At 36.5% G+C, this 27,736-nt stretch overlaps 1 protein-coding gene across 1 annotated transcript in view; it reads left to right on the plus strand.

The window, feature by feature from the left end:
* Positions 1–2,265: 2,265 nt before the first annotated feature.
* Positions 2,266–27,736, plus strand: part of nalf2 (NALCN channel auxiliary factor 2) — a 115,076-nt gene continuing 89,605 nt past the window's right edge. Inside the window, exon 1 of the mRNA XM_088596801.1 lies at positions 2,266–3,532. Coding sequence (XP_088452927.1) covers positions 2,810–3,532 — 723 coding nt within the window. The 5' untranslated portion in view covers positions 2,266–2,809. The remainder of the gene's footprint in view (positions 3,533–27,736) is intronic.

Genomic DNA, 27,736 nt, shown 5'->3' on the forward strand with positions numbered 1-27,736 from the left:
ATTATAGGGCACACACAGACACAGATATGCACACACTCACACCAGGGGCAATACTCCAAGAAGCCACTTAACCTACTAGTACAGTATGTCTTTAGACTGTGGGAGGAAACTGGAGAACCTGGAAGAAACCCAAGTGAAAACGGGGAGAACGTAGAAACTCTATAAAGATAGTACGCAAGTCCTGAATAGAATCTCAGGGCTTCAGCACTGTGAGGCAGCAATGCTAACCACTGGACTACTGTGCCCAACCCCCATATATTTGTATGAAACATATTGGTGCATGAAAAATGATACAAAATATGTGAATATTGTCATCAGTGTAAAGTATACAGAGTCTGCCTTGTATATATATATAAGTTGAAACAAAGAATGGAGAGTACACTGCCGTCAACAGCACTTATACATGAAACAGTTCCTTCCTATTTAAGAAGTGAACCTGCTCCTTACTGACATGAGCAAAACAATTCTCACACCTGAAGAAGGCTCCACGGCCGAAACGTTGTGTTTTCTCTCTTCTTTTTTTCAGCATGGAATAAACCTATTACTTGTTCCTTTGCAGCCTACGCATGCTAGCGCAGCTACCCACCTGAACTAAAACAATTCTTAGCATAGACTGATCCATAACAAAGTCAAATGCAACACAATTCAACAGCTTTATGCATGTTCATGCAGTATTAGCCAAGCAAAAAAACTCCTCTCACAGATCTCTCCGTTTTAACGATTTTCTCTATCATACATCAGTGCTTCAACGTTGTTAATAGCAGCTTTCAGTTTATTTAATTTTCAGTAAATGCATTTTAGGACAAGGGTATAATCTTTATCCTGGCACATATTTCATTTGAACTAAAAAATGAGTGATCTGACGTTACCTTAATTCCAACGACCATTTGTTAAACTCGCCTGCAAATAAACAGCTTCTGGGGAAAAAAAAAACCCACATTTTTTAATGTAATCGTTGCACTTAAAGTATTACATTTTGAGATGAATTTATTTACCAACAAGCTAAAATACCATCGTTTTCCTGGGCATTTGTGTATCTGATGCTTAGATCTCCACAGAATTCACAGAATTCACATTTATCGGTATTAGCAAGCTGCGTCCCAGTAAATATCCTTCAGGACCCAATAAGTGTAATGGGGTGGTAGAATCTGTGGCGAAAATGTCTCTCTAGAGGTTAAATGTAGGAGCTGTCCTTCAGCACCAGTTGTTTGGGACGCACTTGAGTTACATTTGCCCTGTCGTAGTTAAAAATAATTCAATCGACCGGATACATTTTATCAACTAAAATCTATGAACATGTGAGAATATGAGACAGGAATGGCCATTTCCAACAGAAACTCAATTTTCATCAGTAACGTACTTAAGGAAAGCCTTATAAGAAACGGTATCGAAAAATGAAGTAACCGAAGGAAATGTGCTGCTCCCACTACCTTCAATAACAGGCTTAAATCAACATTTTGAACAAACGTCTTTGTACAGCGAGTAAACAAATATCAGCGAGAAAAACATCAAATCACTTATCGGTTTATTTTAGTTTTGAGTTACTTTTAACGGAATATGATATTTATGTGACATTTGAGTGACCTACTCACAGTAACGGAAAAACAGTCAATTTGCTTACAAGAGCATTTTAATTCCCACAAATGCGATTGATGGGAGCAACACTTCTCATTTTGAAATGAATCATCGATAAAGTACTTTTCAACAGAGATTATTTAGCGTTTTAATGCAAGGCCAGTCGTTAAATGAAACAACGCATTGCTCTTCTAAATATGCCACGACGAAATTAACCTTGTGCTGAAGTGTGTTTGTTTTTGAGATATCACCATTAAGCGTTGGCAGTGTTACCATGTATTTTAAGTCATAAAAACGAGCTATCATTACACACCCAGATCGAAGTTGTGTTGAATTGTTTGATCACCACAACATAAAATAAGCATGGAATTGTTTTACAAGCTGGGTACCATAAAGTTAATTAAATCAGATAGCATATGGGCAGAAGCGGCGGGATAAATCACGGTTAAAATCCGGTGGCATACAGTTAGACACGCTGACACTTTCTAGCGTATTGCTGGGTAGGAATATACGATACAGTTGCAAACAGCACAAGTTGCTGATGTGATGGTCCTTTATCGGGTCGTGTGAAACGGTGTCCGGTTTTTTTAAAGACGCCTCACATTAAACCTAGAGGTAATCGGTGAATGAATGAAAGCGAGAGGTGGTGAATGAATGAAGATGGTGTGAATGGGGAAGTGAAAGTGGAGACTGGAGCTACAGAATTGAGCGAGCGCGCAGGCGCCCCCCCACCACTCCCCACCCCCCTCAATTTAATCAATTTCTCAAGGTGTTCTCTGCAAAGCTGAAGATGGCGACAGACTGAAAAGGGGAGCAGAAGGGGGGAAAATCAGGATGACGAGAAGCAAATACAGCCTTTTGCATCAGAAACGGAAGAAAAAATAAGACCTATCCTCTTGGTTAAGGATGACAGTTGTGAGATTTATTCGTTATAAGTGCTATGCGTTTCCCGAAAGCTGCTAAGGGGGATGTTGAGGATGCTGAACAGGATTTTGCAACATTCTGAAATTATGGGTGTATAGGGAAGATTCTGTCGGGCTTTTTTTTTTCCTTTGCAATGGATCGTCCTGAAATTTAAACGCAGAGGAGGGCAAAGTGGATTGATTTCTTATTTCATCACAAGAAAAAATGCTGCCCATCACCATGTTGCAAAGGAGGTAGGTGACATTGTTTTGGGGGAAAAATTGGAGAGGAGAAAAACCAACTGGAGATCGCTTTTGTCTCCCCCTAAAATATGATCAGGGGTGCTTGGATGTATCGAAGGGAAGATGATGCCGTGTTAAAAATCTGTTGTGCACCCAAACAAAACGACAAACCCTGCGCCGATTCCGAGAGGGCACAGAAATGGCGAATGTCTTTGGCATCCCTCTTATTTTTCACTGTCCTTCTTTCTGATCACCTGTGGTTGTGTGCTGGAGTAAAACTGAGGTGCAAGGATAGGGGCTTTCGTAAAGCATGGAGCAAAGCAACTGATGGGGATCATCTAGTACTAAATGAGGGGAAGTGTGATATTTTTCTAAGCAATTCGACCAAATCTGCTGCTCCAAGTCCTCATTGCACTGATGCTCAAAACCACCAAGATCTGGAGTCAGCCTGCACCAAATTGCGTTTGCAAAAACCAGGCTTTGGATCTTCATTTACATCACCTTCATCGTTATCTTCACGGTTATTACTGGCTTATTTTAGGAATTTTAGCCTTTCCTTTTGTGATTCTTATACAATCTCTGACCTGCTGTTGGGGATGGCTAACCCAGACAGTTTGAATTGCAGTCTTCAGAACCTGATTTGGGATTTGGGTAGAGGCGGTGGGGACGATTGGGATGTCTGCAGCAACTGCATCCAGGCATACATGAGGCTGGACCAACACGCTCAGGAAAAATATGAGGAGTTTGACTTCCTCTTTCTCAAGTACTTATCAGAGGAATATTCAGTCAGATCATGTATAGGCGACTGTAAGGTAAGGAGTTACTACTTGTTGGATACGCAAATCGGATCTCTCCTGCACGTCATTCTATGCACTTACACGGGTCTCTGTCTTGAAAGAAAACGCATGCCAGAAGATTTTTTCTCCGTTATTCACATACAAAACGTGATGTACTTTTGCAAACATAATACCCGGTCAATGAAAATAGTTGAACATATTTTTTAAACAGCCTGTTGTAAACTTTGCAACTTCGCACGCGGTAAACACAGCAAACATGATTCAACTTTAACGCGTAAAATCTATCCATTTCTTATTTATAGGTCTGCTAAGCTTTTACGAATCAGGTAGTATCTTTCTAGCACCACACCTGAGTAAAATCATCGAATTGCATGAAAACTAGGAAGTCTAGGCACTCATAAGTACCCCTAGAGTGAAAACAGGTTATAAACTAAACTGCAAAGCTCTGAAAGTATCCATATTTCTCGGTTTTGACCAAGTTCGTGTGTGAAGATCACACGGCCTGAACAACAGTCGAACTGAAGTCTGTTTATGTTTGGAAAACATTCAGCAAAAGATCCACAAATACAAAATACACTGCAGATTAATTAAAAAAAACATGGTCATAAAATAAATCAATAATTAACGAGTAGTATTTCATGCTACCTTTAAATGTGAGTGTTTAATCTCCTGTGTTTTCTTTTCCACGTATGTTATATAGTAGTAATAGATCAAATATTTTACATGGGCTTTGCTGCGGCCTAATAGTATTACTTACAGTATATCTCTGTGTTAATACATTCAAGTTCCCAGGATAACTGATGTCTTTTCATGGCCTTCGTGGGTGCTGTCTTTAGCTCCAGGCATATGTGAGTGTAAATGGAATAAACCACTGCAGTACAGCTTTGTCTTACCCCCAAAACCCACAAAAAGGAAATATTGAAGTATGTAAATATTATTTAATATTAGATGCAAAAAATTAATCTGTGAGTTCCTTTATTTAATAACGCTGATAAGTATTAATAGACATTTAAACAATTCGAATTATCCCAATTTTCCTACGGTTACAGGCAGTGTGCAAAACAACAACAACAACAACTAGGCAATTTTTTAATTTAAATTTTGACTTCTGTTTTTTTATGTGGTTTCAGTCATGATTCAGAGTTTCTGACCTCTCTTTCTCTGTGTAAAAGGTGGACTTTAAAAAAATGGAAAATGTTCTTTTATGTTGGTATGTAAAATACTGTAGGTCTGTTGTTTGGTTTTGACTGGAAGTGGGGTTTTTGTTGTACTGTTCTTTCATTCCTACTTTTGTTTCTAGGCTGTACCCATACAATCTTGTTTCTTGGTTCAGAAGCTAAGCATGGTTATGCTTGGCATATTCTTTGATGTGAGGCTTATAAGAAATACTGGTTCAGGCAGTTGGGTGTTCGTGTCTCATTAAAGGAACTCTCTCCTCTAGGCCTGTACTGAACCCTTGCCCTAATTTGGTGTTAATAGCGCTATCATGCTGTAGGTTCTATTATCTATTTTTAATGAGAACTTAAGCAACCAAGATTCTGTCTTTCCTGTGAGCATTAAAATCCCACAGCACTACATAAAACAAGAGAAAAGATGTGAGCTGCAGTGAACCAGCCACATTTAAAAACTACTAAAAGAATAGGATAGCTAAATATCTTTCCCCCTCTAATCTTAGGATGCAAAGACCACATAATTGACTGTTGTTGCATCACACAAATTACAGCTTTATGTGCTTGTGAATAACAAACACCCACAGTATTTCGATTTCCTCCAGAACCCCCTATGCTCTATAATAGTTTTGTGAGTAAGGCTCAAAATGTGGGAGCATAGCACACACACTGATACAAACAGCACATGTCTACATGTTTCAAAGTCATCTGCTTTCAGTTTTGTCATCAAAAAGTCTAAAGAATCAGGCAGATACCCAGTGGTAAAATATTTCCATTAAAAAAGTAAATGTTTTTTAACACTGATGAGAGAACTAGGTCATCTCCAGATACCCAGGAGATCAAGCACAATGCTAACAAATCATTTTGATGCCCTAACCTCAGTGAAATGCACTGCAGTGACTGTTCATCACTGGCCATGAATTAATTATCCAAAATGTCTTATCTGTACCGTTCAGAGTGTAAATAAGGATAGCAAACCAGCGCTATAATGTAATATGAAAATATTATTAATAATAGTAATTATTAATTATTAATAGTAATATATTAATAATGCTGACATTTAACTATTATTATACATTTCTTACTATGGTGTGCTATATATTTCCGAGTTTGTTGATTATTCATTGATTTCAATAATGTTTTAGAACAGTCTGTAAAACAGAGGAAGACATGGTATGACAAAAAGATTACTGACATTTTGGTTCATCCCATATGATCTCTATTGAGAAAGGAGGAGTATTAAGCTGTCTAATTCAGTTGTCATTAGAAAAATAGAAAATAAATTACTGAATGTATAAACTTTGAAGATTTCATGAATACAATGTGACATAAAACTACAAAAATGTTTAAAATAATATTCTCTTAATTATTTAATTACCTTGCTAACATTGAAGTTTTCACTCTGAAAAGTTGCTTTTTATTTTTTAATGTAAGAAGAATATAAGAAAACAAGTCATAAATATTGAAACATAAAACAAATCCACGTATTTGCAATGTCAGTACTTAGAGGGTATTCATGAACTTTTAAACCAAAAAATCTAAGTTTAAAAAAGCCAAGTGATTTTCATTACATGCCTGGGGTTTAGAGCTTTGCTGGTTCAGTCAGATGATAAAAGGGCAATAGGTCACTCAGTTCATTCAGTTTATTTGAAATACATAGAAAATATAAAATGGCTAGCAAGCGAACAGTGCAGTGATTAGTCTTTGCTTCTTCATATTGATTTTGACATGACTGCATAGATTTCCAATGTCGGGGATAAAAGCAGTACAAATACTCTAAAAAGGTAGTATTTTATGTCTGGGTCTTAGAATGCATTTAATTTTCAGTTCACTGGACTAAAGGAGGCAATAAAAATAAAAATCTCCTTAAAGTGTGGTATGTTTTAGAGAACTTTTTGTTAATGTGATCATTTCTGGTCTTGTTTCTGTGCAGAGGCTGGAACAGTATATAACACAGAAGGCTTTGTGGAGGACATTAAATGAAGATCCCCTTAGAGGTGCTGAGTTAGAGTTCTCAGTAAAATATGTACAACAGTTTAACAGGTACAAAGGAAGATATAATATATGTATTGAAATGAAACTATGTATAACAATAGTAGTTACATGTCTAAATTTTCTGAGTCTGGTAAAGGATGAATTGATTGCACTATTTACTGAGAGAAATTCAGCTTTTATTCAGCCACAATGCATTTTAGTGAAAGGTTTGAGGGTATTCAGGGTATTCTGTCTTCCTAGATCACTTCACCTCAAGGGAATCTTTACAGAGTTTCAGTTCATAGGAGTACAGGAGGAGAGAAGGTAAAACATTTTTAATGTAAACATTTTCGAAATGTGAATGTGGTAAAAAATTAAGTTAAAAACATGAAACTGTAGCCTGAATACTTTTTCTGTTTGTACACTAGATTATCAAACCTGTTACCACGTAAAAACACTAATTGACAGTATGATTTCTGAGTTCCTTGTTTTTAAACTGAGACAGCTGCAGTCAGGTTGTCATGTAAGTACATTCTGACCGTGAGATTAATGTCTTCCATGTGTTTCTTTCTTTTAATTTAGAAAAAAGTTAGTACTGTCAAAAGCATCACATGCTCATTATTTAAACAAGACTATTGCTAGTATAAGGTGAAAGAGAATGTCAAGAGTACGAATCAAATGTTATATTTGTGCCTTGTTACCTTGTTACTGTATATGCAATCAGAATCTCTCCTTACAAGAAAATTGAAAAAGGAATTAACTTCTTCTGAAAAGCTTTCATTAGTCTACCAGCATGAAAATTAGTTCATACTGAATTTTATGTTACTATATCAGAAATTCTATAAAGTAAAAATTGTATTTGGGGATTGGAGAGCAAAAATCAGGTGATTTATTTTTATCGGATTTATGCAACAAGAGACACAGACTCTTACTTTTGCTTATGTGTATGCCTTGCAATGAACTGATGTCCTCTTACACTTTATAGTCTCATGATTCTGGAAGGCCTTACCAGGAAGCTTTCTCTCTGAAAATGGATTCAAATCTTGCTGTCTGGTTTACGTGTACTGTATAGCTTTATAAAGATACTCTTTTTTGGTTTTGCTTTTGTTTCTTCATGAAGGCTCTGCATGCTGTGAGAAAGCAGTATTTCATTAGGCAGCACATATTTTATGCGTCATTCATTCAGTTGTGAGCTGATTCTCAGAAAGACTTTGCTTTTTGCCTGAAGACAGCCATATTTGAAATGTATCTCAGTGAAACGTAAAGAACAGAGAAATTAGTACAGCATTTTTAAACTGAATACTCATAAAGTTTATGCTGTTTTATTGGTGCATTCAAAAATGGAAAGGTTATATTCTTCCACAAGAGCCATATTTTTGCAATGCAATGTTTTGAGGCATTGCATTTCCAATTAATTTAACCTTTTTCTAAAAAATGAATGTGTAACTCAGTCGTTATCTTAATTCTGAAACCCTCACATAGCGTGAAAATTGACAATCTGATGTGCATTCACACTGGAATTATTTTTTAACAAGACTTATTATTAAGTCACTTCCCTACTTTCTTTTGCTAACGTGAAATGGGAAAAACAGATAAAGATAAGGCCATCCTTCAGAAAATATTCTTTGAGGAGATTTTATGTGTGGTCTTTAGTATAAAATTTAGTCAATTCTCAATGTTTTAATTGTGTGTTAAAATGTAAGTTTGATTTCATCCAGACAGAGCTTTATAACTCAGTGGTACCAACTAAATAATGAGAGAAATTCCATCAGCAACACACTTAAAGGATTAAATCTCTACAAGGTTCCTTTTCATTATGAAGTAGCTTCACCAGTTCAATGACATTTGAAACTCTGAGTCTTCCCAACATAAAATAAAGAGGAATACCACATAGAATTAAATGTAAATACTTTACAAAACTAATATCAAAATAATTCTCTGCTATCAAATTGCAGTTTGCATCTTAGACCCATGCACCTTCCAAAGAACCAGAAACTTGCTTTGTCTAAGTATGACTCAGTTTTCATAATTTTCTTCCATTACAGTATTTTTTTTATTTAGACTAAAACATGCAGTATACTCCTGTCACGAAGCATTCTTTCAGGACCCTATGTAGACAACACAATCTGGGGAGGAGTGAGGAAAACACGGGGGAAAAGGCATGCAAAAGGGCTGAAGGGAAAACAGGGGCCGTGAAAACATGGTGCACTGGTATTCGGGGGAGGTGTGGCCAAGGCAAACAGTCCAAGGGAGTCCGGGGCAAATCCATGGGTGTAGCAAAAGTCCAAGACTGGGTAATCCATCCTGACAGACAGAGTTAAAAGCCGGAGTGGGATCCAGGGGAGGGACGGGGGAATAAAAGGGGGGTCACGGGACCAGACGCTCCCTAATCCCAGACTCAGAAGGTCAGGACGCCGTGATGAAGCCTGTGCCATCAAGTTGCTCCTGGACTCGCGGATAGGCAGGCTGCCGGGCGTCCATCTTCCAAAGCTGAGCCCAAATTGGCAGGAATGTCTGGCTTTTATAGCACGGGGGGCTGGAACCGGAGGCAGGTGCGGGAGATGAGTATAAAGCAAGGAAGGGCTGGAGCTTCCTTAAGAGGAGGGGTTTATTAGCGTGACAACTCCACAACAAAGCTTTGCTAATGCTACAAAAGAGCACACAATTAAGTAATAAATGGAAGTTATTAACTGAAGTTCATGAGGAATATCAAGTGAATCTCACACAGCTTTACCTGGTCACCATCATTATGATACTACAGTAGCTATATACAGTATACTGAACTTAAACGCCTCCCTTTGCAATCTGTCCCTTCAACAGCATCCCACCCACCTTCATCTTGCAGCTTCCCTTTAGTCCACCCAGTCTGAATAGGGTTCAAGCCTAGGGCCAGGAGGCCACCCATTAACCAGCACATTAAGCAAACGTTTCTCATCAAGTATTCCAAGCACTTACAAGGCATTCAATTCTTGGATCCTGTTGTCCCTTGTGAAATTAGATAATTGGTCAGTCCGAAAAAGACGACAAAAGAAATAATGCATATTGATTTTACGAAAGTATTTAGAACTTTTGTTTTGTACACTCATTGTCTCCATATAATTTAAGCAGATATATGATAATTTCTGAATGTTGTGCCCTTTATGAAAAATAACAATTTCAAAAATAAGATTTTAACAGTAATTTACCAATGTTTAGCAAATATTATAAAACATTCCATTTAACAGCCTTTAAACTCTCTACATAGCTATCCTTTGATACAGCTATTGTTGTTACACAATTTAAGATATAATTATACATAATTGCTACACATAACAAGCTTACACTTTCCTTGACAAAGACAATGCTATACAGTATAATAAAAGCAAGACTCAACCTTACAAGTCTTATCTGACTATTCTTCCTTCTTTGTATACTGCATTTAAAGTTGTTTTAAAGAGTTAAAGGTGACTCTGAACAAGGTAAAATGCTCATTGCACAGTTGTGAAGAGTTGGTATAACTTTAGACAAAAAATAGAGGTAGTCAATAAAATTCATTAGAGAGCACAATTTCCACTTGCAAGATATTAAAAATTGACAAGCATTTTTATGGAATTTTTTAATGCTAGATGTACAGGCTGGTACCATGTCACTTTCCAACATTTATGATTAACAGACTTAATTAGCAGTGGAGAAATACAAATACATTATTACTAAAAGGGCTGCATTTTTAATAAGTAATTAATTTAAGTAATGAATAATTAATGAGGAAATATTTTGCTGAATGCAACCACAAAAGTACAGCAATTATTTCAATCATTTTAAGACATTAATTACAAATTTATATACAATCCATACATAAATACACAAACAGTTACTAATGTATACTGTATGTTCTCGTGCTACTGTACATGCAAATACATTATAAAGAGGGATCCTCTATGGTCAACATTCAGAACAATTGATTCTCTAATGCAATATTATGAAATACGGCTATTATGAAATTATTATGAAGTGGTTCCCTGCTTAATGTAAGAATACCCTATTATTGTTGTTTTACTGTGAGGGATTTTATCGAAACATTTTGGATTCTGTTTTTTTTTGGGTACCTGACTGTTGCTTTAGGTTTCAGAATAATCTTGAAAAGAAGATCTTGGAGAATACACAAAGCCTAAGTGTGTATATTAAATTTTTAATCAAGTTAAGCCCAGAATTGTTGTTGTTTTTAAATCAAATGAGGATTATTAATTAGAGTATTTCAGGAACACCAAATTAAAGACCAGCTTGGTTTATGTTGGTTTGTGTACATAATTGAAATATGCAATAAATAACCAAACATATATCACAATGAATATTTTAGTTTCTATGGATAACGTGCCCTAGAGAGAGAACACTAACAATAATCAACAACAGGGAATACATCTGAAATAATGTCCCTAGACTTCTATGAGCAAGATAAGATATAGAAACAATACAATATAATTGAATAAAATAACGTTGTTAAATGAAATGCTTTTAAGCTACTGGAAATGAATCTATTAATAATGAGATCCAATGTTGCTGATAAATCAGGAAGTACAAGAGAGTCCCAGAAATGCAGACTCTACCTTTCTTTTTCGCTTTTGTGTTTGAAAAAGTGTGATTTTCAACCCAGATGTTTCTGTAATATGTTAATACATGGAGTACCTATAGTTACGCTGTCTGAAAAAAGATGAGCTTGCATGCGATATGGACTTAGCCTGTGTACAAGCAATTATTCGTGATATGCAGAGTGTCATTAGACATGATAAATTGATTAGTGTAATCATACAGGAGCTAGTTTTACAGTAGATACACAGCCTAAAGTTTTAGAAAGACTTTAAAAGAAGACTCGTTTTTACATTCTCAGATGTATTTATATTGTGCACATTAACCTTTTATATATTGTACCCTACACGACATGAGTATACAAACAAATTACAATGATTATTCAATTGTATTAACTTTTTAATCAATTTAACTCTGTAGCTATCTGCAATTTTATGCAGTTATGTAGATCTTCTTGCATACTCATATGAGTATGCATACACTCATATGAAAGGCAAGGAGCTCAATAAAACACTGCATTATAAAAGCTTGTTATGTTTTTACAGGGAGAAAAAAAGAACAAAAAAATGCAAGCATCAGGGTGTGGCTTCTTCCCACAGTTCAGCCTGTAATGGCCCTTGTCAGTGCCGAACGGCTTCATACAATATGTCTTTAAATGCTGCGGGCCATATTCTTACAACAAACCCCAGAATAATCTGTGGTCTTGTCAGAAATCATAAACTCTGTATTTCAGACACACTCACTTATGTCTAGTGTAAAAAATATGACTGAACACAGAATGGCATTGCACATTGCAGGAAGGAGAACATGCCAGCTCCTGTTGTAGATTACAGCACAATGACATGAAATCCAGAACTGATCAACTATGCTAGGTTTTGATAAAAGAAAATCATAGCTACTAGTTATTTACTAAAAACAAAATTATCTGAACAGAATGTTGTTCTCTTCTACTACCTTGCTCTTGTAAGTGCTTTCTTCTAATCATCATGTTTTAAGACATAGAGTACTGTACTGTATACAACCGAATTGCATAAGGACAACAGCAGACTAGCCTGGAAGAGGATGGGTCAGGGGTGGTCATCGGTGAAATCAGTAAAATTTGTGAGGAACTCCATTCAACTTCACAAATATACAGTTTAGCTTTGTGCAGAAAACAGTGAAACTGTGTTACAGTGCTGTGATGCTACCTATTATCCATGGGCTTCTCAATGTAGAAAAGCAAAAGCCACTCTTCTCCAAACTGGTCATATTGTAGTTTCCAAACTTCCTCAAGGCTTCTACATACAGCAAATTGTATTTCACAAATGAGATTCAGAAGTATGATGAGTGGAAGCTTTTTGGGAGCCAGGAGATGCTGGGCTTCAGTCCCAGATTGAGACCTGCTCTGTGACTTTGAGCGAATCATTTAACTCCCACATCTCTTAGTCTCAGACTGATGTACAGTATGTAAATGTGATCACAGAAAATAAACAAACTCCATTAAATGTGTGGATTGCTGTTATTTTATGAAGAATATTTTGCAATATATTTATTTTAAAAATAATAACTACTGTTTCATATTTAGACTGCTGATAACTATGGACATGGTGTATTAATACAATGCACAATTTAAGATGCACTCACATTTTTAGCATTACAATATTCAGAGAATATTTTGATTTTACATCAGCAACAGAATATATACCCAAATAAAAAGTTTGTTTAAAATAAGACTCAAAACATTTCCAGAGGTCAGAGTTTAGAGAATACTAAGAATATTCCTACAGCATATTCCAAGTTGCTCGTTCAGCAAATAAATCAACATACATGATTCAGGTTTTATTGCATGCTAAATTAAAAAACAATCGAACTCTAATATTTTTACTGATGTACTAGCAAGTTCTTAGCACAAAAATTGATTATAGCAGATCATGAAATACTTCCTGTCACCTGTATTCCCTGCTCTCTAACTGATAAAAAATAATGCTTCCTAAATTAAAAAAAGTCAAATACAGTATAGATTGGTACCTGCAATCAATAAGCAAGTTAACTCAGTTAGACACATTAGGAAAGTTTTTTACGCTAGAGAGCATTTAATTAAAAGTAGTCGCAGTCAGCATCAATACACACAAATTAAAGATCTGAAAATATAGGAATGCATTACAGAAACTCCATGAGTTGTTTATCTCCAGATCACACATACCACTCAGCAATATGAAGCAACTTCCAGGCCATCATGGGTTGCATTTGCATGACCCCTTACAAAAGACTTCATGAAACTCATTAACAGTGCTGGGTATGTGTGGATATTATAGCCTATCTCTGTGCTACAAAAAAATTAAATTACATTCCTTCTTGTTAATGGCTTTAATGACTGATCTCCCTGATATTCTTATCCAATTCACTCTGCATGCAAAATACAAATTAATAATAATAATTTATCTTTCATATCAACTAAACATGACCTTTGGTATTTTACCTGAGCATATCAAAATTCTAATTACCCGTAGAACATGGGCTTGTATGGATGTTTCAGACTTTAATTTTTTCTTTAGAATTCAGTAAAAGAATGTTTCTGTCTCACCTTAATTTATGTAATTCTCTCTATTAATAAATGTACGTTTAAATTAGGCTATTAAAATTGTTTATGATTATGTATAATCCTTTATTATATTTTTCCAGAAGATACAACAAACACACAAATTTACCATTTTCACAAATGGTATGAAAATTATAGTATGAGTATGGCTTGGGTTATTATAACTAGTCTTTAAGTAGGTACTAGGATGGCATTTTCAATCATTCTAAACACGCTACTAGGTGAGAGAGACAGGAATATTTGAACATGTGATAACTGAAACACTTCATACAGCACAGCTGCAAAATTTCAGAAAATACTGCTGTCAGTTACAATTAGAATCAACACTTTTTTTTTCCTATGTACTTTGGATGTACACTATTTATGGACAAATGATGGGTTGTCTTACTTGTAGGTGTTAAAAGAAAGAGACAGATTTGAAATGACAATCCATGTAGGCAGGAACTTTAAAACAGACATTTTTAGTAAGGCTGGACAGAGCTCGATGATGTCAAATTAAATTCTTAAGGCATGTTTCTAAAGTGGCAAAGAATTATTGCTCTTTCTTAGGAAAGATGAGAGTCATCAGATTTTTTGCAATGTTTTTTAGTGTTCTACAATGTTCCATAGTCACCTGTGACCCACAGCAGAAATTAATAGTAATAATTAATCAACATTTATGTTCTTAAGTACATACAGTATGTATTTTTTTATATTACTAAATCAGAATTCTTCTGAAGAACCTTTTCTCTTTCAACAGCATTCCAAAATCTCACTGCTTATTCTTGACCTACCATAAAACACATGCTTTAGAACATACAGTTTCTCCTATATAATTAATATTTCTGAATAAGCATCAAGATGATGTACTGTTAACTGCAAAAAAAGTAAAAATGATGTACTGTGACTGTCTTTTGCTTTTAATGTTCAGTTAATTACCCTTTTGTTAAGTTTATTTCAAAGCTGTGACCTGTCAAATAAAGTAACAACTGAATGCCTTGTGTACAGAAACCTGATAATGGTTTTACATAAGGAGGTGAAGATATTTAATGATAGGGTACATTTTCTAAGAATCCTGTCATGCAGGTTTGACCCTGTGATCCTTATGAAGTACATTTCCAGATTTACTTTACTTTTGCATATGTTTTATTTTTATTTTTAAAGACTACATGTCAAAAATGACTATGCATAATCCTTGATTTAACAGTAAAGAAGTCATATCTTTAAAAAGACCTTAACCACATGAACACATTCAAAATAATGTAAAAATATTTTTCAACTGTATTTTCACTGAGAAATTATTCAACATTATATAATTTAGCAATACATTTGTATATAAATTTGCAGATTTCAGAATGAAGTGACAAAAGCTCATTATAAGCTTTGACATTTTGAAAAGCAGATGTGGTGCATTTATATAGCAATGTGTAGCATGTAGTACTCAATTTAGAAAGGGACACTTTTCTGGAAGAGTAGTTAAAGAATTGCAGTAGGTTCAGTTGACCTTTGAAAAATGCATTTGAGGCCAATAGATGAAAATTTATAGGACAGAATATAGTTTGTGTCCTAAGCAGTGCTCTGGCGTACTCCTGTGATTTAAACCATTTCATTGACCCGTGGTCGATAATTTATTAGATCTTGCTTGGCAGGGCACCCAGAGAATCACAGGAGCCAGGGATAGGGCACTTTTTTGGTGAAAGGGCACTTAATCATTCTTAATCTTAAGAGACTGAACCTTTCTGATTGAAATAAGTGGAGGTGTCAGTGATACAATCTGGTTGGCAATATATGGCTGGTCAGCATTTTACACTCTCACAGCAAGCCAGAGAAACTCACAGCTACACTTAAATTAAAGGTTTGACATGATGTTTGGTTAAGTGTCTTGTGTTAAGCCAGCATGTTTATTACACAGTGAGTTTTGATGAAAGACTCATTATTGTAGCATCATGAAACAGTTTGATATTTGCAGGATTATATTCTTATCAGCAGCTTCTTTTTGTAGGAGCTATTAACACCAGTGCTTATTAATAGCTTCCCAAGAGGCAAAATAGTATTAAAAACTTTCTCTGTGGATGGTATTGAGTGGAACACTGTCCACACCTGACATACAGTATAGAGAGACCATATTGTCATCTATCCATTTTCTAACCACTTCTTCCAATTCAGGGTTGCAGGTGAGCTGGAGCCTGTTTTGGCAAGCAGTGGGCACAAGGCAGGGTACACACTAGATGAGATGCCAGCCCATCACAGGGCACACACACAGACACAAGTATAAACATGCTAGGTTTGAAGGAACAAGTAATAGGTTTATTTCATGCTGAAAAAAAAGAAGAAAGAAAACACAATGTTTCGGCCATGGAGCCTTCTTCAGGTGTGAGCTAGGTGGGTAGGCTGCAAAGGAACAAGGAATAGGTTTATTCCATGCTGAAAAAAAGAAGAAAGAAAACGCAACGTTTCGGCCGTGGAGCCTTCTTCAGGTGTGGGTTCCACGGTGGGCTCCACGGATTCAGGTGAGAAGGCTCCACGGCCAAAACCTTGTGTTTTCTTTCTTCTTTTTTTTCAGCATGGAATAAACCTATTACTTGTTCCTTTGCAGCCTACACATGCTGACACAGCTACCCACATGAACTATGCAAGGTTTGAGACACCACAATATGCAACCGTGGCCACCCTTTGGCTTCAGAATTTGTTTTATTCCTAAAATAAATCATTTGTGGATACACTGCAGTTTCATGAGGCCGGAACAACATGTGTGGGAGATTAGGACTCTCTGGCAGTTTATGAACCCATATGGGTGAAAAATGGCCTCAACTGATTAGGTGATTTTTCTTGCAGCCACTAAAGCCACATTTTCATCCACCAATATCTGCTATTGCTAAATTTAACTTAAGACAACTTGAATGGATTATTTTTTATTATATTCCAGAATTTTCCATGCATTTGACTGTTACCGGACATCTACAGTATGCAGTTGTTTTTTGCTTTGTTCTTTCCACTCTAGAAGTGTCTAGAAGTGAACCCTCAACAAAATTGTAGTTGCGATCCCATGAGTGGTGGAAAATGTGGGACATAACATTTAAACAGTCTTTCACCATCTTGGGTCTAAAGCAGTTGGGGTAGCAATAAGTGTTTTTTCCTTAAAAAATCAAATCCGTATATTCTTTGTGTGTGAGCTTTGACATTCTTAAAAAGCATATCTTTCTACTATGAGGACCGAACAAATGTAGGCCTTCAATATCTTTAAACAGAAACAAATCTCTAGTGGCTGACAGTGATTCACAAAGCATCACTGTCATAGCTTTTTACTTTTACAAATCATCCTGAAATGTCCTCCATTTTTCACATTGCTCCAATGATGCTTTATGATTTATGAATTACCCTCTGTCCCTATGGAAAATGGAACCCTATTAAGATGATGATGCAGTGCCCTGTAAATGTACAGTATTCAGCCCCTTGCACAGTTGTCATATTTTGTTGCTTTACATGATACAATTTAATCATACTTTGAAGTACTGTAGCAATTAACATTTGTTACACGTAACAAGTAAATAGATAATTTATATGTAAGAAAACCAAAAAGTTATAATTGCATAAATATTCAAATCTTTTGCTGTGAAAAACCTAAAGTAATTTTGGTGCACAAATGACATTAATAGGACATTCAGTGGCTGCGATGTGAGAAACTTTCAATGGGTTAACAATTTCCTGGTCTGTCCACAAACAGTGCACAGTGTATGGAAGTTTTGCACAGGTTTCTTGGTCATTCAAGAAACTGGAACCTGGAATGTTTTGGTCTAAAAAAAACAGGCGCCGTCCTTCAGATGAGACATAAAACCGAGGTCCTGACTCTCTGTGGTCATTAAAAATCCCAGGGTGTTTCTCGAAAAGAGTAGGGGTGTAACCCCGGTGTCCTGGCCAAATTTCCCATTGGTCCTTACCAATCATGGCCTTCTAATTATCCCCCTCTATGAATTGGCTTCATCACTCTGCTCTCCTCCCCACTGATAGCTGATGTGTGGTGAGCATTCTGGCGCACTATGGCTGCCGTCGCATCATCCAGGTGGATGCTGCACATTGGTGGTGGTGGAAGGGGAGTCCCCATTACCTGTAAAGCGCTTTGAGTGGAGTGTCCAGAAAAGCGCTATATAAGTGTAAGCAATTATTATTATTATTATTAAATGTAAAGCTTTTTATCTGACACAAACTCAAAATCATTCAACATACAGGTAGGACTCTCTCAAATCCACCTTGTTCTCAAATATGGCAGTGGCAGCATTTAATCAGAGTCCTGCTTCTCATCAGCAGGGATAGAGAAGTTTGCCAAGACCGATGGTATCATAGATAGATCTAGGCACTGGCAAATCTTAAAAGAAAATCTTCTTCAGACAAACTTTTTTGCCAGTCAGTGATCCCACATACATAGCCAAAGATGCACTGGAGTGGCTTAAGAATAACAAAGTGAATGTTTATAAGTGGACCCGTCAAAGTTCTAACTTGTATCCCGTTGAGAATCTATGGAATGGCTTGAAAACTGCTGTCCATAAATCAAAATCAACCTGAGAACTTGAGAAAATCTGCCAAGGAAAATGGGTGAAAATGACACCAAGCCAGTGTGGCAGAGAACCAAAAAGATCTGTCTGTTATTGCTTCCATCATATATTGAGTTCATGGGTCTGAATACTTCAATCAACATATTATGTTATTTTCATTTAGATTTTGCTGACATTTACTGTAACTTATCTTCAGAAATCTTCAGATTTACATTTTGAATAAATTATTGAAAATATCACCTTTTCTTGTGAGACTGTGCACATTTAGATTGAATTAAGAGAAATACATGTTTTGGGTCTAGTCAATCAATGAGAGTGAAACAGCACAAGATTTTTGCCATGATTAAGAGGTGTTAAATGATAATATATTTTACTATCAGTGTTAAATCTGAGAATAGGAAAGTAGTTTTAATTAGTGATCATGTATACCTTTAATTAATTTTGCATCAGTTTAAAAATATTGAGAGTGACAACATGATCAAGTTCTTAAAAATAGGAAGCAGACTCTATTATATAAAAGACAATGGTATGCAAAGCAATAATGTTTTTAAAATATTAGTTAATAGCAACTTTGAAATATCCTTTTAAATAGAGGTCTCAAGTTTGTCATAAACAACCAAGAATCTTGTGGATAGAATTGATCACAGACTTAATGGTAGACAAGTCTCACTTACATTGCTCATTACAAAGAATTTTGAAGCAACATAAAAAATAATGCTGATGCAAGATCCCTAAATTGTGAGGTAATTATTCTATCTTCACTTATTTTTTATAAACAAAAAAGAGTAATAAAGGGAGTCCATAACATACCAGACCCCCTTAAACCTTTCTCATAAAGACATGTTTTGTAGATAAATTAGATTATTTTACGAGTTTGAATCTCAGAGATAGAACTTTAATTTTTATGGGTTATATTTCTCTTTGAACAAGTACCAGCTAACATACTGTACATGATGTAATACAACTGTAGGGTTGCACATCTTAAGAATCGCTTTAGCGTTAAAGCAGAGAGGGAATCATTAAAGTTTAAAGGCGAGGGCACATTAATGTCATTTGGAGGACAAGTCATGGGGTAATAGCACAAGATAAATAGGAAGTGAAAACAACAGTGAAAATAACAGGCAAGTGGAAATGACATGTGGGTTTTTGATGGAGGGATTGTGCCTTTGAGGAACTAGGCGAGAGGTGAGGATACCAGCACAAAGTGTCAATCAAAGCATTCCGCAGCTGGCTAGCCCTGTGCTAGAATATCAATGAGGTCTGATTGATATTCCTGCAACATCCACTACAGGAGCTGCTCAATAACCCGGTCACATTGCCTTACCTCCAGGCGTAGCCCATTGGCTTGGAGCTTGCGTCACCTGCCCAATCAGAGAGAGCCAAGCTTGGCCCAGCCCCTATTTTCTGGCTGTGCTGTCATCTAGAAGGCATTAGAATGCTGTTCAAGTCTGGCACTAGGTAGAGTGAGCATAGCTTAGCTGTCATTTGAAGGACAGTGACTCAGGGAAAAGAATATATATAATATTATTTTCCCTGTTATATATATATATGTGTGTGTGTGCAAAGAGAATATAATATCATTTTTTTCTCATTCTACAAACTGTAAGGCTAATGTGGAGTTTTCCTTTTCCTGTTCATAGTAAATGATTTAAATGGGTAAAATCTCTGTTTATTTGCTATCTGGTATAAAAAAAAACTTTACCTGGAAGAGTGAGTAATACGAGTATTCTAAGGGAGCATTTAGTGTTGATGCAGCTCAAGAAAATATTCTGTGGTTATATTGTGACTGTGGAAGCCTTAAGTAAGAGTGACTGTACTGGTCAGAAGATAATGTTTTGCAGACAATTGCTTGTGTTTGTATTTACACCTCCGGCGTTAAAAAATAGTACTGTCTCCATATAATTTGCCTTTTATTGTTTGAGTAAAAATTATAGCACATTTAAACAGTATACGTAACTTGCATTTGGTGCCCTTTGTGCTGTTTATCTGTTTATCTGTTTATGGTATTTCTATCATACTTGGCCTTTTCTTGCAACCATTTTCATTATCTACAGCTATCTGCATTGTACATGTTACAGTTGGGCTTAGTTAGGATGTGTACATGTTCATATATACTGTAACTACTTGAAGAACATCATACTTTGAAAATGTATTCTAAAAGTGATACACATGATAAATCTGCTAATATAAGGTACTATTTAAATGAAAATCTTAACAAAAACAAGAGGCTTTGATGTACTGTATGATCCCAGGGGTGAAAATATTGCAATGTTTTTCCCAATGGCTTTGATGCATGAAGAACAATGATATAGCTCTAAAGACCCCTGTGCATTTGACAGTCACAGTAGACTGATGAAAATATACCTGTTATCAGGTCCACTGAGACTCTAATTGATCAATCAATCCTTTACATTTTATAATGGAGGTGAGTAATTGATTATGTATACCAGTTATTGTGTGATGGATATATTTGTCCTTCAACTGCAACAAATCCAATTTCGCAGTATGTTTTGTGATTATTTCATATTTAAATTTTAGTGATGTTAAGGATGTTCTACACTGAAGATTATGACATCCTTTTTTTCAGGACTGCACCGATTGTTAATTGATAATCATGACACACATTACTCATTCTAAAGCACTGTGTTGAGCTTTTAAAGACAGCAGATTATGATTTTAGACATCCCCAATATATGCAGAACCTTATTTACACTGAAAAAATACAGTGCCTTTTCAAAAAGTAAGTAATGACTTCTGTCTTTTAGTTACCATGGTGCTTCTTGGGGATTTTGATTTTAAACTCCCATTAGGGTTAAGGTAAGGATTTCCACAGTACTTAGACACTTTTTAATTTTGTTGCTGTATTGTGGGTCCCAAGTGAATGCTAGGAACAGTCATACATTTCCCTTCTCTTCAACTTTTATTTTTCTGATGTTTGGCTTCTTGTATTACACTCCACATTTAAAAAATGGTATTCCAAAACTGAGTGAAATTGAAAATATCAAGAAAACCCATTCCATTGTGTAAACTCTTTCAATTTTGTCAATTTTTAATGGAACCAGAATTATAAACAGAGTCACAACTTGATGATTCTTGTAACCCTAACCCTAGCCTGGCCTGAAAAGCATGCTCAAATAAATACCATTTTAAGAGCATTTTTCAACTATATGAAAAATAGCCTACAGAAGGTACAAAATTGAAAAGGATACATTTTTAAAATGGTTTGTGCATGGATTTAAATGTTTTAAGGCCCATATTTTATGATTTGAGGGATATTTTCAACTCAGATACTGTAAACGGGGGGCTCCCGGAGACAGATTACAGAATTGCTCAGTTTAAAAGTATGTGAATGAACAAAACCCTGTGAGTTTGTTGCAAAAACAATTGTAAATGTTTGGAAGTCCTGTAAGCCTGCTAAGACATTCCAAAACATTCTTGCATGTGATCTGTATGAAAAATCTAGCCTGCTGCTTTTAGCAGAAAATCTTGGACGTTTAGTATGTGGAACCTTTTACAGTCAACAGAGTTATATGGGAAAAAAGATTTCTTAGAGTTAATCTGTATATGAATCACTTTTAATTCTGTCATAAAAACATAAGGCAAAAAGAAAAAAGTGCCACTGTGTACCGTGATATCCAGGCTGGACGTATTCTACTGTATATAACGGGGTCCTGCCTGGGAAGAACCTGCTTAGCACTGCGGTAACCAGAGTGGACTTTCCCTGTTTAACAGGGTCCAATCTTGGAGAGCAGGGAACGCAAGGCCAAAACAAAAAAAACCTCAACCTGTGCAAAAATGGTCAGCCTGCTCTGGTGGAGATGCACAGCGGGACATGCAAAAAGAAAAGAAGGAAAAACGACAGCCTTATGCTCGGCCACAATTCCCTCCAGGACTGCCAGTGGAATACTCCTCCCCTGCCAGGAGGCAGGTTTTCTCACTTTTGTGGATCTTTCAAGGACAGCGGTTTTCAAGCCCACAGGATCTCTATTGAATTGATTCAGGATTGTGACTGCACCACTCAAGAACATTCATTTTTTTATACTTAAGTCACTGCAGTGTAACTCTGCCTTTGTGTTTTGGATCATTGTCGCTCTGAAAGGTGAATTTTCACTTCGTCTTAAGTTTTTATCAGGCTGAGAAAGGTTTTTCTCTAGTATTTGCCAGTGTTTTGTTCCATTTTGTCCTCCTTTCTAACAAGCTTTCCGGTCTCTGCTGATTAGAAGCATCCCCATAGCATGCTTCCGCTACCATCGTGCCTCACTGTAGGGATGGTGTTGACAGGATGATGCACAGATTTATACTGCTTTGGATTTACACTAAAATGTTACACTGTTGTCTTGTTTGACCATAAAACCTGTGTTGTTACATATTTGCCATAGCACTTAAATGCTTTGTTACAGACTACATGTGGGATTTAAGATGGTTTCACCACTGTGCCATACAGGCAAGCTTTGTGGAGTAAACAGGATATTGTTAGCTCTTGGACATTTTCTCCCATCTCAGCCACTGAACTCTATAGCTGTTTCAAAGGTGTTGTTGGGCTCACAGTTGAGTGGCATCCCTCATTCTTTTCCTCCTTGCCCTCTGCTCATTTTGAAGCAATCTGATCTGGGTGACGCAGTGCACCTTTCATTTGTGTGATGATTGAGCAGATTGCGTAAAGATACTCATAGGGAGATTCAGAGACTGCAATTTTTGGTACTTTTTTCCTGATTTGTGACTTTTAGTGACTTTATCCCTGATTTTCTTTTAAAGCTTCTTAGTATTAATGATGGAATCCTTGCTATAAATTCATCACCTCCCCAAGGAAGCTCACAGGACAGGTCTTTTTACCGTGAAATCATGAGAACCACTGTTATTGCATGCAGAATTTTGTACACCGAAATTAATTAAGGTTTGCCACAGAAAAAGGCTTGAATACTTATGTAATTGTGTCTTTTCCACTTTTCTTTAATATTAATGATCTGTTTGCCTCTTGATTTTTTTATATGTACAGCATGGAGTAGGCTGTACATATAACAAAAAAGCAATTTCTACTTACAAGTGTCTAGCTTCAAAGAAATAAACTATGAAAACCTGAATTATTTAGCAAGCCCCTGTGTCTTGCTTTGGAAAAGAAAAGCTCATGACCTGCAAAAAACATGCAAATTCAGTGAAATTCAAATCTGAATTGTTTTCTGTTGAGACCATGGAAAGCAAAAAGCCACTGCTGTAATCTCGTACAATTGCTTATTTCAGACTAGGAATTATTCTGTTATCCAGCAATGTCCCATTGGCAAAATGCAGTTTGACAATTAACCGTGGATGTGGAAACTGGTCTTTTACACTGTTTGTATATTGTTTCCTGTTGAGATATCACAATTTCTAGGATTTGGCATGTAGGGAAGAGTACGGTATGAAGTGGGTTGAATGCCGTGCTTTGTTGATGTGTGTGAGACAAGTTCAGGTATATTAAAAAAGGCAGTTAGGGCAGTAAAGAAGAGTGACATACTGACAGAAACATGTGATCAAATTACTACACTAATCTTTGAGGAGCTGAACAGAGACTTTACTTTGATCACCCTTAGGCTTGTACATAAAGAACTAAAGCTCTGTTCAATGAATGCAAAAGACAATGAAAAGTCTTGTCTGCCTAGGACATTAACTTTAACAGCATATGAGTTGTCAGCAGACTTCTGGGCTGTTCTGCTACCTTTGCTTGAGAGGTTCTGTATGCTGCCATGAAAGTGTTAATGTTAGGTGAAACCACACCAAGATGCAAAGTCAAACTTGGAAATATTTTTTTCTTTAATGCACAAGAAGCAGTATTATACAAACTCAGGAGACCTAAATACCTTTAGTTCATTACAATTGTTTTTACAGCCCTAATTTTTACCCTTCATACAGGTATTATAAATCAGAAGTGAGAAATTCAATTCTTAAAGACCACATGGTCTTTCAGTTTACACCATTAGTTTTTGAAAAGTGCCTGTAAAGCCCTGGAGGGCTTGTGGTGTCCTGCGTGTTGTTAATGTTTATCTGAAAAGCATGCCCTACTGTATGCGGTTTGTACGGGGTGTTTTTGTGTGATTTCAGATACTGTAGGTCCAATCAGAGTGGCTTAAAGTGTTTCTTGCTTCAATCTTAATAATGTTGCTCCGAGTCCTGTTTCCCAAAGTAAGTGCTTGTTTTATTGATGTTAATTTTTCATGTTCTTTGGTCCAGATCGTGAATGAAAATCTATAATGGACAGCCTAGAAAGATTATTTAGTCTCAGCTTTCTTCTGGTTAATTTCTGGCTAAATTGCAGAGTGAGTTCTAATGTTTTCCCCTACATTTGCACCATTAGGCGGATACAAGTTAATTCAGTGTCTTTTTTAATGTTAAAATATCTATGTTTATACACTTACAGTATACATGCATATTTCTGCACAGCATTACATTTATAGTATAAACATTTATATTCTGAGTGTTCTTTGAGGAAAAAATATATATTTAAGTCATACAAGAGCACATTTTAATTTAACTACAAAATTGTAATTTTCCTTAATTGCAATATATAGACCCAGGAATGAGATCCTAGTTCTCAGCTGATAATTCTGTGGTGTTGTTCCTGTATGACTTTATTTTAACAACATGTACTTTATATACAGTACATTGTCTCTGGGGAAGCTGTTCTCATCATGGTCTTTATTTGGAGTATGTGTATCATAGTGGTCTGATCAGACCCAGCCATGTCATACAGCCCACACCTTTCTTCTCTTATAAGGATAAACTGCTGGGCTGACAGCAGTTTATCACTATTGTTTACCTCACTGCTGCCGATTCTTTTTGCTCTGCTAATTTGTTTTAGACAAGTGGTACATCCCTAGATCTACCACAATGTTTCTGCTGAAAGGCAGCTTCACCTCTCCTTCAGAGAATGTTGCTTCATTCCACTTCTCTTTCTCTCTTCCCTTTTCCCTCTACTCATTTCCACATTTTCATTCAGTAGGTATCACAGCAGAACTAGGATTTCCTAGTTTTTAGCCTTGAATGGACATCTGTTCCCTGGGGGCTTGTCATAGTGATGATCACTAGATCCATAGATATAAAAGATGCATAGGGTGATGATCAATAGATCCATAAATGTAAAAGATGCAAGCTCCCTCTTTTCTTTGATGAGAGCCAAAGGAGCTATGTTTGTTTTATAGTTGAGAGTCATGCGTCTCAGGTTTGTACTTTGCTATGTGGGATTTCCTTCTGTCCCGGACGTTTTTCATGTGTTGCTTATGTGGCTTATGGATTCTGAATTATCTGGATGACTGTCTGATCTTTGACTGCTCCATGAATGAGCTCTGTTTCAGATTCAGATCTGAATCCCTCAGGAAAAGCCAACAAGGTGTTCTTGCTCTCCAACCTGTCAAATGACAGGTGCTATACTTTTCTGGCTGTGCTAGACTGCTTCAATCCCAGCATGTCTGTGGTGATGTTTGAATTCAAAATACTGCTTGGTCTCATGGTATGTCTGATCCAGTCTTGGTACTTTGACAGGCCACAAACTCTGTCAGGGACAGGGCATACAGACTTTGGGTGTCCCAATCATGTCAGTTAGCACTGGTCTGATGCTTTGCATTAAAGCAACATCACAGGAGAGCCTTGACTGATTATTCCTATGTTGGCAGCACTCAGTTAATTGTACACCAAAACGTAAGAATCCCAGTCATAGTTGGGTACTACAATGATTTAAATCTATAACACCTGGGCTGTAAAGAGCTCAAACTTTACATTTATATTAATAGATTTCTTATCCAGGGGTGTGCCAGAAGGAACCAAAGTCATGGAGTTGATCTGCACTTGCTATGGCATTCTGTGTGTGTCCTAATGGTGATATAACAGATTGCTGCCTGGTTTTATCCTTTCTTACCTTGGAGAGCTCCCTAAGCACTCACAGTTAGGACTTCAGTTTTTCTTATTCCCATCTGATCTTCACCCACCCTCTGGGCTAACCCAACTTTTGAGGCTAAGAACATGACAGCCTTCCACATATGTCACCTAGAATTGCTGGTGTTATTACACCTCATACACATCTACTGAACTTTGGATGTCAGAAGCTTCACCACTTGCATTTAACATATGTGCTCTAGGCAATGCCCTTCAGGACATCTTACTAGCTCTTTCTGTCCTTTGATGGACCCATGTGCAGTGTTCTCTGAGTGACAACTGGCTGGATGGATTTTACACACCACCCATATTGTTTAGACACACTGTCTATTTTCTGGCCCTTTACAATGCGGCAGCAGTACAGGAACTCTCCCTTTCAGCAGCATGGGCATTATTGAACATGCTCATATACTTCTAAGGATGGATGTTATAGAAGCGGCATGACCCTCTCTGGATTATGTAATCTACTTTCTTCATCACCTTGAAATTTGAATGGATGCTCATCCTCCATTTTGTGGTGGCTTGCCTCCTCCTATTGAAAGGGGATGCTAGGTTATTATATTAGCCCTGGTTTGTTGAAAAGACATGCAACCTTTATCCTTCTCTGTTGTTAAGAACAACCTGGCAATGTAAAAAAAGATGATCAGGGCAGGCTGAGATACAGAAGTAGGCAATGTTCCCTCTAAGCTGTGCGCGTGTGCTTGTGCACACAAGTTATGAAATCAGTGCACATAGGAAATTGAACTGCGCACAAAAAATTACATTCCAAAAAAATAATAATAAAACAAACATGATTGTCAATTGAGAAATGCTACATTGACCACATGAGGCTGGCTGCGAGAGGCCCAACTTGGCTGTGTGCATTGTTATTGCTAGTAGATAATTGATATCTATGCTCTCGTAGTCTCGTACCTCCCTGCTCATGTTCGCTCGACACTCAGTCTCTATGACTGGACTCGTTGAATCGCTGTCTCAGTCTTTTGGATCTCACTGCTTTTACTGTATGAGAATGAATATATGAACAAAAAATTATTTCAGGTTTACAATTTTACATACTCTTAATTTAGTGCGCACAAGTATAATGTTCCTGCTTTCTGCATGTTCAGTGGAGAAGCAGGTAGGAAAGCACTTCCCCAAGAAGTAATGGCTACATTTCCTTTCAGGGGACCAAGATTATGGTAATAACTAAGCATTTGTTTTGTTTTTTTTATACAAGATATCAAAACTCATAACATTTACCAGCCTAGAACCTGGCTATGCTGAGTCAGTTAATATTTGATTTTCCATACCAACAAATACCCCAAAAAATGTTTTGTGTCTGAATCATCATGTTGCTTATTTAAATTTATTCTATGTGTTTTTTTAACCCAAGTAACACTTTAGTGCCCTTTTTGTTGCTTTTTTGTGATGCTAAGGGAAATAAATAGCTACATGAACTTTGGTCCTCTTCCCTGTGAGCTGTTTATTCATGAGCCATGGTAGCTGTTATATTTTTGTGTGTACC

Source organism: Lepisosteus platostomus, chromosome 10 (genome assembly GCF_059453375.1).
Source record: "Lepisosteus platostomus isolate fLepPlt1 chromosome 10, fLepPlt1.hap1, whole genome shotgun sequence".
NCBI classification, from domain to species: Eukaryota; Metazoa; Chordata; class Actinopteri; order Semionotiformes; family Lepisosteidae; genus Lepisosteus; species Lepisosteus platostomus.